The following is a 14,587-nucleotide window of genomic DNA, read 5'->3' on the forward strand; positions in this document are numbered from 1 at the left end:
CTATTCAACAAATATGTTTTGAGGGCCACTAAGTACTATGGACTTGAAGTATAGTGCTAATGGCAGGTTGTCACTGCCCTTAAAGAATTCCCAGTCCAGGGGGGGAAGACTGCTAAGCAAAGAATCGCTTAGCTATTATGACATTGTTTAAGTAAAATAAATCTGGAAATAGTTTGAAGAGAAACCAAAATTAAGAGAAAAGCACTCTTAATAACTTATAAGGCTAGCATTTTAAACATATAAATTAAATTTAAAAAGAACCACATTAGATGAAATAGTTAAGGTAGAGTTTGACTGGTTCTGTAGCAACATCCTGCCACCTGTTGAAACATAAAATAATATCACCCTGGACAAATATAAACCTTCTTTAGAGAAAAATATATACAGTAAATATGAAGAAAACACTAATTTTTTATTTATGACCACAGTACTAAATGTTTCACTTGCAATCTCACAAATGATTTGCCATAGCATGTAAAGTTTAACTTTGAATGGTTTGTTTAAAATAAGATTTGTTCATCCATTCATTTTAACAAAAAAGGTGATCCATTCTTACAGAAAAGTTGGAGATTAAATAATATGAAAATTTTATATTTATTTTATATGTGTAGTTATTGAATTAAAAAGTATGGATGATTAAGCTCTGAACATAAAAAGCCAAAATTGCCTGCTTGTGTGTGTCCTGGAGTTCACAATGGCTTACTCTCTGATGTGCTCTCTTCAGCTTTGTCTGGCCCCGGCCTCGTGCGCATGGTGACAATTTGTGCTGAATCGATAATAAGGCACCTGGACAGGTTGGAGGAGGTCAGAAGCGAGTCGGGCACTGTCGATGTGCTGACCCTCATGCGGCGCATCATGCTGGACACCTCTAACATGCTCTTCCTGGGGATCCCCTTGGACGGTACCGAAATCTTCATTCTCATGACTTGACATTCTGCCCTTTACTTAACAAGGGGATAAGAGGCCTGGCAGCCTCAAGTAAACCATTCTGTTTTCTACATGTTCTTTCAACATCTCTGAGGTTTCCTAAGGTCTTTTTCCCAGTGTGTCTGCCTTGTTCACTTATAAGATATAAATTTCTATAAAGCAGGGCCATCTATTTATTTTGTATCTCTCGTCCTTGCTCTAGGAAACAGAATTCTACCCACAGTCAAAACTCACAAATGTGATCAGTTCACTTGGTCGTTAATGTATCCTCCTACCAAACAAACTGATATATTTAACCATTTTTAACCATTCTTTTGGGGCATGATACACACACACACACACACACACACACACACACACACACATAAATATACATACACACCCTTCCCTCAAAGTTACTAAGTATGAAAACTTTGACTCTGTATGATGATGATGGTGTTATTTGCAGCTGCAGGAAATAAGTACAATAGCTATGATTAATTATTTTAGTATCTACCTTGTACCAAGCAGTGTAAAAAGTTGCTTTACATACAGTTTGTCATTTAGCATTTTTAACAACCCTAGCAAGATGTCTCACTCAAGAAGCCACTTTACTTACTACAATAGAAAACAAACATTAAAACACATACAAGCAACTCTACCACCACCTAAAAGCAAACATTAATTACTGGGCTTAATTCCATTCTGCTGTTATCCAGCTTCATGTGATTCTTCCTGAATTAATTTTTGCAGTGTTTATTGATTCACACATTTATACAACAGATATTTATTGATTGCCTATTTCATGTCAGGCTCTAGGTTCTGGGTATAGAGCAGTGAACAAGACAAAGTCCTTGGCTTCAGGGAGTTTACATTTCAGTGGATATACGGACAGTAAACAAGTAATTATCTATATATACTTATTGTAATATATAACAAGTAATATAGCAAGCAATATTACTTTGCCTATAATATATTAAGCAATAATAAGTGCTCTAAAGAAAAAACAAAGCAGAGTGAAGGGATAGTAAGTGAAGGGACAGGTCCGTGGAAGTGGATATGGTTCTCAGGGAGAGAGTGGTCAGGAGAGGCCTCTGCAGAGAAGACATCTGAACATAATCCTAAGTGAAGTGAAGCCACAAGCCACATACAGACCTGAGGGGAAACATTACAGGCATGAGAACAAGGCATAATTTAAAACTTGCCCACACCTGCTCTAACACCTGCTGCCTGATTTACCACATAGGGACTACAGACAAGCCCTAAGCCCTCCCTCCCTCTTCTCTAGCTCTCCTTACCTCATCTCCCTGCTCTTCAATTACTCCTCACAAGAGCCACAGGAGCCCCCATTCACTCTATGGAATTTTAGTCACACCTTCCTGCCTGATCCCCTCTCAGACATGGACTCCAATCCCAGCTTGCCTGTTTTATACACATCTTTCCTCAGGTTTGGCAGGAACATATTTTATAGGTCCCTGCCCCTCGGTTCCCTGCTAGCCTAGATTCTTAGGAAGGATCATGTAAGGCAGTGGTCGGCAAACCACGGCTCGTGAGCCACATGCGGCTCTTTGGCCCCTTGAGTGTGGCTCTTCCACAAAATACCACGGCCTGGGCGAGTCTATTTTGAAGAAGTGGCGTTAGAAGAAGTTTAAGTTTAAAAAATTTGTCTCTCAAAAGAAATTTCAATCGTTGTACTGTTGATATTTGGCTCTGTTGACTAATGAGTTTGCCGACCACTGATGTAAGGGAACTATAAATGTCTGTTAACTTATGGATACAGACTGTGATGCTAAGAACCTGTATAACTCATGCAGAGTTATTTTATTTCCCTTCTCCTCCCCCTGGTCCTTGCTAAACTCTGTTTATCTCAGGGACCCAATGAAGATGAAAGAACATCACCCTGGGATCCGACAGAACTGGGATCTAGCCCAAGGGTGGGCTGCCACACTGGCTGTGTGGTATTGGGCAGGCTTCTCAATCTCTATGAACTGCAGTTTGTTCATCTGCCAAAGGATGACACTATTGCTCCCCTAGAAAGATTGTAAGGATCAAGTGAAGTCTCTTTTGCAAAGCATCTTGCACAGCGGCTCATATTTAGCAGCTGAAAATCAATGTTTGTATAATTTGGAAAAAGCCGGGTTTTCTCTTCCCTAATTTTCAATTTACTTAAAAAACATTTATTAAGAGCTGACTATGCACAAGGCTCAAGGCAAGCACTGAAGACACTAAGATGAATTCTACATTCTAAATCGAACATAAATATGAAAGCTATGTGAGGAATACTATGAAAAAATCTGAATAAAGCACAATGAGGCGAGAATACAATGAAAAGCTATTAATAAGGTACATAATCCAAGTAGATTATTCACCTAATGGCTCTGCTTAACGAACACCAAATGAAGTTTAAATGTGGCTGTTGGCAGCCTAACAGGAGAGTGGCGTGGCTTTTTGCCCTCCCACATGCCAGAACTGAGGCCCCAACAGCCATAATTACCAGTGATCCTTTTATTCCTCACTGTTCAGAAAAACAGGAGAGACATGGATCATGTCAAAGACGGGCATGTAAGATTTGAGACTCTATTTAATACTAAGCTTAAAACTGGCAAATCTGTGGTCAACTCGACCAACTGAAATGCCAAGCAGAATAAATTAGTATGTTGCCTTGTCTAGTGTCAATAACATGGCTAGAAAGCTGCTGAAGGTGGAACCTTGCCCAGCTTAGAATCCCAGACCGGTAGGAGAATCTACAGGGGTCTTTTCTGTTCAGAGTACTCTTCTTGGGCTCATTTTTGCTCAATTGCTTTATCCTTTTTTGTTTGTTTTTCTAGAAAATGCCATCGTCATTAAAATCCAGGGTTATTTTGAGGCATGGCAAGCTCTCCTTCTCAAACCAGACATCTTCTTTAAGATTTCTTGGCTATACAAAAAATATGAAAAGTCTGTGTAAGTAACACAAGTTTGGAAAATTTGTCTGTGAAATTGAATTGTTTTTTTTATTGGGTCTTTGTTATTTTTTCCCTCTTCAGCAAATTTTCTGGCCACAAGAGCCTACTAGAGAGATGTTGATGAAGCTGCTAATGTAACACTTTCTACATCAATTTGGCTGATGTGGCTAGACCAAAGAGTAAAGGAAACCTTGGGCCAGGGCAGCTTCTCAGCAAGGGGGCCAAGTGGGAGGTCTGAGAGCTCCATATCTGGAACTAAAACATTGCGGTTTATTTTGAGTTGAACAGAAGGGCTGGATGAACCTGTCATTATTATCTGTCAAAATTATCTTTGTATGTTTAGAAAAAATGGAAAAATGAAATCCTCTTCTAGTTGTGTTAACTTAATTCAACTTGTAGGAATTGACAGTAGTCTCAAAAGAATTTTTTCATAATGAACTTCAATAAAATGTGTGGGAGTTTTATTTTTTTAATTATATATCTTGTGTATTTAGGGGTCCTAAAACCATCATTAAATGGCCTTGCTTTGATCTTAGACTAGTCTAGCAAAAAACCTAGACAAATGCCCAATGGCCTTAGTTAATCAATGGGTGTGTTTTTTAGTGGAAGTAGCCAGCCACTAAACACTGCCACCTCTAATCACCAGTGGAAAGCCTGTGGGATTTAAAGGCAGACAGATGTGATTTGTAACCTGTACCTATCATTTAGTAACTAAACGACTTTGGGAAGTTATTTAAAGTAAAACAGAACCTGCCTTCCAGAGTGGAGATATAAGTTAATGAGATCCTATACACAGGGCAATTAACACAGAGCTTGGGCCATAGTAGGCACTAAATATGTTAGTTTCTCCTTCCCTATGTTCATTTTAAATTCCCCATCTCTAAAAGTTCCCAAACTTGATTGAAGACCCAACTTTATCCCATTCATGTATTTTTAAGTTCAATAGTATTAGTCTCCAGGAAGGAAACCAACTTGATGTTGCTTTACATATTCTCATATGGTAAATGAGTATCAGGTAGAAATTTCATTTCTGCCACTGCTCATTGTGACTTGAGTCACTAAGATAAAGGATTCAGGGGAAGGTCAATGGGGGGAAAAAAAGGAGACATATGTACTACTATTTGTAATACTTCAATTTTTTAAAAAATTTAAAAAATTAAATAATAAAAAAAAGATAAAGGATTCATTCATCACTTCACTGGTGTCAGGTTTGGTGGTAGTTCTTGGTCATTAGTTTGACTTTGGTCTTGGCCAGGAGACCCACAGAAACTCATTGATGAGACTGTATAACAGTTTCTCTTACGTTTCTAAAGCAATAACTTAGCTATATATAACATTTGTCAGTGGTTAGTGATCTAGTTTATATCTCCTATGACGTAGAGCAGTAAAGACCTAGAGAAATCCTCTAATTTCCTCCCCTCCATGGCCTTGCAATAAAGCCAGTATCTTTATCGAGGTATGATTGACATATTAGTTTCATGTGTATAACATAGGGATTAGATATTTATATATATATATATTGCAAAATGATCACCACAATAAATCTAGTTAATATCCGTCACCATATACCAGTATAGTTAAAAATTTTTTTCCTTGTGATGAGAACTTTTAGGATCTATTCTCTTGACAACTTTCATATATGTAATACAGTGTTCTTTATTATTTATAGTCACCATCCTCTACATTACACCCACAGGACTTATGTATTTTATAACTAGAAGTTTGTGCCTTTTGACCACCTTCACCTGTTTGGCCTGTCCCCCAGGCCCCAAACCCCCACCTCTGGCAACCACCAGTCTGTTCTCTGTATCTATGAGCTCAAGTTTGTGGGGTTGTTTTTAAGATTCCACATATAAGTGAGATCATACAGTATTTGTCTTTCTCTATCATGCTAATACCTTAAAATATATATATTTATGGAAAGGATTCTGGAATATCTACTTCCATCCTTGTTTATTCAATTTTATATGTTTGCTTCTTTTGATTCCCAATATTACAGCAATATTGTTTTCTACTTTTTATTTTGGCAAGTTTAAGGCTTTTCCGTCACAGGACACCTTAATAAGGTGTTTGTATTACATTTACTGTAATACAGAATATTGTTCCCTGAGATTGGGGTGCACATCCATGAACATATACACTTAAAGACAAAGCCAAGAATAACAGAATTTAGATCTCAAGGTGGCCTCATTGTTCATCTTGTCTAATCCCTTTACTTTAAAAAAGAGGTAAAGCCCAGAGACTTACAGTAGGTTTTGTAGAAAGAAAACAACCTGGACTAGAACCTGACCCTTTGTCCAAGGAGCTCTTCCCTCTCCCTACACTGTCAAAATGCCTATACATATTTATGCAGCCATTCATTCATTCAGTCATTATTTATCAGTATTTATTATGTGGCAGATACTGCCAGGTATGAGACTAAGTATTAAAATTAATGAACAGTCACTTGAGTTTTTACTGTGTAGAACAGAAATCTCAAACTCAATAGTCTTGCAGGCCAGGAAAATAGAAGCAGGCAGGGTGGATATAGGACAACAGAAAATGGAGGTGCCCGTGGCAAACTAGAACGTGCATGTCCTCACTAGAGACAGTCGCTGGTTTTGGTTTGGAGTTTTTCATTTATACACTGTGCTGGCCAAATAAAAAATCAGAAAACAAGACTGGATTTAGCTTTTGGTACCAGTTTTTAACCCTTAACTAGAGGTTACAGCCTTGATTTTGCTATCTGTGCCTAGAAACTCTGGTTCCTTAACATGAAGTATAATGTATCTGTAATTTGAGGATATTTGTGAAGAATTAAGTATAAATTCAGTTATTCATAAGCACTAATGGTTTTAAATTACAGCAGATAATTTTATTTAAGTAAATGGCAAATTAATTTTTCTGCATGTCTTAACTGGGTACAGATAGATTATATTTTGACTCTTTTTTCCAGCAAGGATTTGAAAGATGCCATAGAAATTCTTATAGAAGAAAAAAGACACAGGATTTCCACAGCAGACAAATTGGAAGACTGTATAGATTTTGCCACTGAGTTGATTTTTGCTGAGGTACTGACCTGAACTAACCATAATTTCCACACAACACATGTGTAAGACTGTTTTTGTGTCAGTGTGTAAAGATTTCCACTTGTAATTGTGTTGCACAATTCGGCTTCTAAGTATTTGCTCCAGCTCTTTTATAATGTCCATCTCAAATGGCCCACTCATTAGACATTCTGGTGAGACTGACCTTTCAGACTAAAGCTACTGTGTCTGCAAAATACAAGATATGAAAATGGAAGAGTCCAAAGACACTAAATACATAGAAAATTTCTTATTAATGGTTCAGCTTTCAGCTGAAGATCATGAAAAATGTTCATAGTCAATTACTGACATGTAATTTGTATGATTGCACTTTGGTGAGGTTGCTAACTCTTGAACGTCACCTCCACTCCTTTTGTGAAATTTTTGTTCTCTTTTCCAATTTTCCTCCCCTCTTTTAATTATTCAGAAGCGTGGTGACCTGACAAGAGAGAATGTGAACCAGTGTATATTGGAGATGCTGATTGCAGCCCCAGACACCATGTCTGTCTCTGTGTTCTTCATGCTATTCCTCATTACAAAGCACCCTAACATTGAAGAGGCAATAATGAAGGAAATCCAGAGTGTTGTTGGTAAGAATTCATCAAATAAATAATAAAGCTTAGAAAACAATTTCTTCTGAATATCAGCTTATGTCCTGAAAATCTGATGTCAGACAAAATCTTTGTAATAATCTACCCAGAGAACAATAAAGCAAGTCATTTTTGTCTCACTTTCATGGTGCCAGATAGATTAAAAATATCATTCTTTCTGTGTTTTATTTTATTATAAAAATAATACATGCTCATTGAAAAAATCAAATGATAGAGAGATGTATAAAATAGAAAGTGACATCCCCTAGTTCCTTCCACTCTCCTCTCCAGCCTCATTCCCATTCCCCAGGGGAAACCACTGTGCATTTTTTTTCTTATGTGCACATAAACACATCTCTATGGTCATATTTGTTTGTATTTTTAAAATTTTATCAAGCACAATTTTTTGCCTACCTTATCAGTGACAAAGACTTTTGTGGGTTCAATTAAGGAAATGGCTATCATTTATAGTAGTGTTTCTGGGTTCCAAGCAGTCCATTCGCAAACGAATTTCCAGTTGGTGGCAGAAGAGGAGGAGAGACAGGGGAGTGATGGGCTTTCCACTCCCCCAGTCCAGTAGTGCTGGCCTCTCCTCCCTTGACCCATTCCTCCTCTTCTGTAATTGCTCAAGCAATTTCCAACATTACCTCTTCCCTTCTCTGCCCCAGCCTCAGCATCATTCTGCCCACTGCTCCTGACATCATCATCCTTCCATATAAACGCTATCAGACACTGAAGTCAGAATTGCTTTCTGAGAGAAAACAGAATTCCTTATTTGGAATGTCCTTCACATGGATAATCTTTTTAGGAACATACTCTGACATATGTAGCAAGGTATCAATAATGATGTAAACTTTTCTCTCTTGACTTTGCCCAATCCCTGTGAAACAAGTTATTTGGTTGTGGAAAGATACTGTTTTTTTTTAAAATAATTTCAATGCTGCTTGAAATAGTTGACAAAATTTAAATATGTGAGGGAAGGGGTCTTCAAATGCATGGCTGAAGGTAGGAAATTGCCTGGCAAGTCAGATAACAAGAAGCCAGAATAGCACCCACGCTCCAAATCCCAGAATGTCCCCATCAGGTTACAGGTACTATGCCAGGTGCAGAGCACAGCAGTGAACAAGCCAGTGTCATCCCTGTACTCATGGGACTCACAGACTGGTGGGAGAAGACTTCAACAAGCAAGCTCAGTGGAGTGAAGAGAGAGGATCATAGGAGGTGTTCAGGGAACAAGTGGGAGGGGGTGGGGGAATTACTCTTGGGAACACGGCCTTTCATACAATTTCCTTGAGAAGTGAAAAGTGTTTGTGACCCATGATGTCCCTCTGACACTTCAACAGACCTCTGCAAAGCACATGTGTCCATGTTGCCTCTAGATATACACTCATAGTAATTCCTTCCTAGGGTACACCTTTGCTTACCTTCTCCGTCATGTTCCCTTCTACCTCCTCATCCCAGATTAACATGCTCCATAGACCCATTAGAGTATACAAGGAGCAGCATGTGAGGAGCCAGGCTGTTAGAGTTCTCTGACCAAATGAGACCTTTCCTGCATGGCATAGTTGTACAGGAGACAGGGCTGCCTCGGGACCCTGGTCTATTTTTGATTCTGCAAAAAGTGGTAGCCCATTTGAGGATACTCTGAAGCTTTACCAATTTTTGGAGTAATTCGAGATTCTCTGACTAGTGTCAGGCCAGTCTGAGACAGTGGGGGTGTCCTTCAATCCCCAGCACACCCAGGGCTAATCTGAGGTACCCATTTTTTGTGGTGGGAGGGGGCTTCTTGCCACTCTATCACAACAGGTTGTTCTTAATAAGATGGGGAGGAGAGGCCATCAGTGATGTGTTCTGGCAGATGACTGCACAGTTAACCAGAGGAGAAAATGTCATTGAAACTGACTAAAGTCACTGTCTTGCTTTGACCAGAGAGGAGTAAATTTCCCCAAGAATTTAGAGTAGGGAGCAAAACACGAAGACTACAGAGGCCAGGCAGATAAATGTTTGGAGCAAATTGGGTAGGTCTACATGAGACTGCAGAGGGATTGCCCCTCTAAAGGCTCATCAGCCACTCTACTTTAGCCCATTGTTGCCATGTGGGGAGGTGAGTCCAGTGTTACCTGGATTTTTAGAAAAATCCAGGCTTTTCTATAAAATCCCACAGCTTTTAAGATAATTGGCTTCAAATATGAATTTTTATAAAACACTCTGTAGGCCAAATATAACATATTTGGCCCAGATTGGCTGGTTTGCATTAGAATTATAAATGTAAAATTTTTTCCAACCAAGAGCAAACTGTTCAGTGGAAGCTATAGAAGTTTTAATGCCCATCACATGTTGAAACTAACATTACCTCTTTGTCCTTTTTATCTGCTCCCATAGGTGATAGAGACATAAGAATTGATGATACTCAGAAACTGAAAGTGGTGGAAAACTTCATATATGAGAGCATGCGGTATCAGCCTGTTGTGGACTTGGTCATGCGCAAAGCCTTACAGGATGACATCATAGATGGTTACCCAGTAAAAAAGGGGACTAACATTATCCTGAATATTGGAAGAATGCATAGACTTGAGTTTTTCCCCAAGCCTAATGAATTTACTCTTGAAAACTTTGCAAAAAATGTAAGTGCCCTTCCTTAAAACCAAGTACACCACTCTTTAAAATGTCAGCTGTTAAATCCTCTCTGGTTCTGTGTTTGCACCATGTACATTTCATTCTGTTTACTTGTTACCCTCTGTATCCTCACCAGAAACACACATTTTCCCTAGCTTGAATCATGGCTACCACATTTGTCTGCAAGCCAAGGATGCTGTGTCTCTAGCTCTGGGAAGTATCTACATGGTGGCCACATAACAGGTCAAAATGTGAAAAAGTCAAGACCTGAATTTGACTAAAACTAGGCAAATTTTGTTTAACCCAACCAACTACTTTTCTATTTAAAGTTACCAGTTTGTTATCATGTAAATTCAGATACAGCAGTACCTAAACCCCAAAAAAAGTCCACTTCTGCTTCAGGTGGAAATCAAATGAGACCAAAAGATTTGGTCTTTGTAGTCTGCCTTTGGGTCACCAAATGGCCCCACTAGCACTACTTCCCATTCTAAACAGGATTCAGTAACTAGAAGAGCTTCAGCTTTTTCTTTTTCTGTCATTGAAATATACTGGAGATCTGCTTCCTTCCTGTCAAATTTCAGGCAATGATTTTTTTAACCCATATTATACAGATAGTTCCCTTAGTGCCTTCTTTTTTCATTTGCATATGGTATAGAAAAATGATAATCCAGTTCTCTAATTTTTTTCCTGTTTCTGTATGAGTGACCCATGCCATGTTGACACTTGATCAACAAAACTTACTGGGCACTGGCCGGTGTGGCTCAGTTGGTTAGCATGTTATCCCACGCACCAAAGGGTCACAGGTTCAATTCCCAGTCAGGGCACATACCCAGGGTACAGGTTCCATCCCCAGTTGGGGCATGTGCAGAGGCAGCCGATCGATGTTTCTCACATCGCTGCTTCTCTCTCCTTTTTCCTTCCTCTTTCTCTAAAATGAATAAAAAACATATCCTTGGGTAAGGATTAAGAAAAAAAGACTTAGAGGGAATCTACTATATGGCAGGCACTATATAAGTCCAAATGTGAACAAGACAGAAGATGTGGTATCCATTAATTTTTTGCATAACTAAAAATATTTAGATACTTGGCACTACTAGGTCAGAAATCTGCATCTTTCCCTAAATGTCATCAAGTTATATGACATTTCACAAAAGTAGTCTTTGTTTTGGTGATTTGCAGAACAGTAGTAAAGTTGTGGCCATCTCAGAGAGCTAGCTGAGTAACTAGCTGTAATAAAATGATTTGCATTGCTTTACCTAGCACATTTATATGAAAATCAAAACTGGGTACTGACCAAGGTTGGGTGTGTAGCACAGGGGGTGAATCAAACTAGATAGACAAAGGAGCTTACTGGGTTACAGTCATTCATCTCAATGAAGGAGCGGTATGGCTCAGACCCCAAACCAGAGGATTCTGATTGACCAGTATTTTCAGGGTAAATCAAACAGCGACTATATGATTCTAACCTTTAAAACTCTGGCTAATTGTCTGATCATTTTCATAGGTTCCTTACAGGTATTTTCAGCCATTTGGTTTTGGGCCCCGTAGCTGTGCAGGGAAATACATCGCCATGGTGATGATGAAAGTCATCCTGGTTACACTTCTGAGACGATTCCACGTGCAGATACCACCAGGTCGAGTATGTGTTGATGAGATGCAGGTAAAAAATGACTTGGCCGTGCACCCAGATGAGACTAGCAACTTCCTGGATATGATTTTTATCCCAAGAAATTCAGACAAGTGCCTCAAATGCTAAAGAAGATTGGTCAGTACCTACTCTGGAACACTTCTCATCAGTAGTTCACAAGAAAACCATTCATCTTTGCCAGATAGCATCATTCCCATAGTGAACATTTGGTGGTCTATGGCATTTTACAGGCATACCTCCTGTGGGTTGTCAGCGAACTAAGAGATATTGGTCGCCTGATCTTGTCCAAACCAGAGAAACAGAGCAAGAGAAAACATAGAGGCCAAGAGTTTGCAGGGGAAATGGTCAGCGAAGAAACTGCAGTCTTAAAGGCCCAATTCCATAACACGTGTTGGAAAAAAAGACCATCAGCAAAACTTACATCTGGCTGCCCATGAGATTGCCACTGCCCTGCCCCAAGAGCAGCTGAATGTCTGGGGCAGAAGCACGCAAGTTGATTAGAAAAGACCAGGCCAATGTCTGGGTGCCTAGAGCCAAACACACCTACTAGTGTGAATAAGTGTTTGATTTGGTTTCAGTGGGACTGTAGCACTCATAGTCTTTGGAAAAATACAAATTCAGCATTTGACTTTTCTTATGAATTATATTGAATTAACTTATTTATCCACATGTGACTTGTCTGTAGCAAAAGTTAAATAGGAGACTATCCTTTCTCAGTCTCTCAATTCATTCTTCAGCCACTTACCTCTTCTATAATAGATGTAGATTTGGGTAATACAAGGTGACTTGGCAATTACTCAAGTGAAATATAATTAGGACCATATATCTGCTATAGGAACAGAAAGTCACACCATGCATTTCAAATTCAAATGTTTTTTCATGTGTGCATTGTTTCTTAGCTCCATTAGTATGGCTAACCAAGAGATAAGTTTAAATAATGGCATTCAGTAACTCTTACAGCAGCTCCAATGATTTGGGAGAGGAGAAGTCCTCTAAATCTATTTCTAATTCTATAGCCCAGTGGGTTCAAACTTCTATGGAGTGCTACTCCCACTGCATTATCTTTCTCCCTCAATATTTCCCCCCTCTCTTTCTATGACCCCAAAGCCAAGGGCAACAGATTAGTAGAGAATGTGATTAGTGTAGAACCCCTGCAACCATTATTTATCCTACCTCAGATTTAATAGTTGCTCTAGAGATTGAACAATTGTCTAGTTTATTAAATCGTTATATGTAGCCATGGAAGTAGCTCGCTAGAGAGAATCAAATAGATTAGTTAATTTTTAAAATACCACTTGTGTTATAGTATAACTGTTTCAACTGAATGTCATTTAAAGGCTGAAAAATTAAACTCATTTACAAAATGTAAATGTTTGCCCTTGCGTCAACCGCCACCGCAACATTTGAATATTCTTTTCATCCTACTGTTTGGCAATAGGGCAACAGCTGAGTATAAAATGAGAATGTAAGCTCCTTGAAAGAAGGGGCTCTTTTCTTTCTTTTGTAATCCATCCCATACTTACTGTCAAGATCAGTACTGAATAGGCGCTTGCTCATACTCTCAACTGACCCTAGAAACCAAGTAGAGAAGAGGCAGGTATTCTAAGAATTCAAGGATGGGCATTAGTAAAGAAGGAAATATTTGAACTTAAAATTATTTGAATCATCTATATGGCCCCAACATACACATAAATATGCCTGTGTGCCTAGATATTTCTGTAGTCAGGTCTAGACAATCAGCTAAATAATTCAGACCTCTGAAAGCAAGGCCAGGATTTTAGAATTAATGAATCCAAGTTAATTCACTCAATGATTATTAACACGTTGTTTACTTTGCTCTGGCTAAAGCTGCATAGTAGAGAAAAACAGACTGGATCAGTGTACTTCACCCATCTAATTCCCTTGGAACATTATATTTTTCTTTTACTTTTTAATATGTTTTTATTGATTTTTAGAGAGAGAGGAAGGGAGAGGGATAGAGAGATAGAAACATCAATGATGATAGAGAATAACTGATTGGCTGTCTCCTGCACGCTCCACACTGGGGATTGAGCCCACAACCCAGGCATGGGCCCTGACCGGGAATTGAACTGTGACCTCCTGGTTCATAGGTTGATGCTCAACCACTGAGCCATACCAGCTGGGCCATCTATTGTATTATATATATATCTATGTAGCCAAGGCCTATGTCTATACTGTCAAAGTAAAATGGGAGGTTGATATAATTGTATATAGATAATACTTATACAAAAACATATATTGTCCTCTCACCAATCTGGACCTTAGTAGACTCATCCATAAATACGGATGACAACCGTGGTGCTCTACAGTCATTTCCAATGCTTTGGTTCCACTATTATTTTATTCATAAACATAACACCATTTTTCCCTTTGTATCTAAGCCTGAATAACAAATTAAGTGTATAAGACAATCTCATTTTCAGGTCAAACATACAATTTGGCCACTGAATAGTTCAGTGTGGGTCAACTGGTAGACTGTAAGCCCTCAAACACTAATGTGTCTGCATATAGCCCTAACTTAGTGCTATAGGGGCGAGATGAGTAAGTTTCACTCAGATAGTCACTTTATGCCCTGTTTGAACTTGTGAGCAAGTCAATGGATTTGCTGAAGCAAATAATCGTTTTTTTTCTTTTTTTAAATATATTTTATTGATATTTTGCAGAGAGGAAGGGAGAGGAATAGAGAGCTAGAAACATTGATGAGAGAGAAACATCAATCAGCTGCCTCCTGCACGCCCCCTACTGGGGATGTGCCCGCAACCAAGGTACATGCCCTTGACCGGAATCGAACCCGGG

The 14,587-nt window shown here is 38.9% G+C and overlaps 1 protein-coding gene across 1 annotated transcript in view; it reads left to right on the plus strand.

The window, feature by feature from the left end:
* Nucleotides 1-11,878, plus strand: part of CYP19A1 (cytochrome P450 family 19 subfamily A member 1) — a gene marked incomplete at its 3' end in the record, with an annotated part of 31,889 nt that extends 20,011 nt beyond the window's left edge. The window contains exons 4-9 of the mRNA XM_080659597.1: nt 725-901; nt 3,735-3,849; nt 6,787-6,901; nt 7,344-7,506; nt 9,889-10,130; nt 11,627-11,878. Coding sequence (XP_080515723.1) covers nt 725-901; nt 3,735-3,849; nt 6,787-6,901; nt 7,344-7,506; nt 9,889-10,130; nt 11,627-11,878 — 1,064 coding nt within the window. The remainder of the gene's footprint in view (nt 1-724; nt 902-3,734; nt 3,850-6,786; nt 6,902-7,343; nt 7,507-9,888; nt 10,131-11,626) is intronic.
* Between the last annotated feature and the right edge of the window lie 2,709 nt (nt 11,879-14,587).

The sequence above is a fragment of the Plecotus auritus genome (assembly GCF_963455305.1).
Source record: "Plecotus auritus genome assembly, chromosome: 1".
In the NCBI taxonomy this organism is placed as follows: Eukaryota; Metazoa; Chordata; class Mammalia; order Chiroptera; family Vespertilionidae; genus Plecotus; species Plecotus auritus.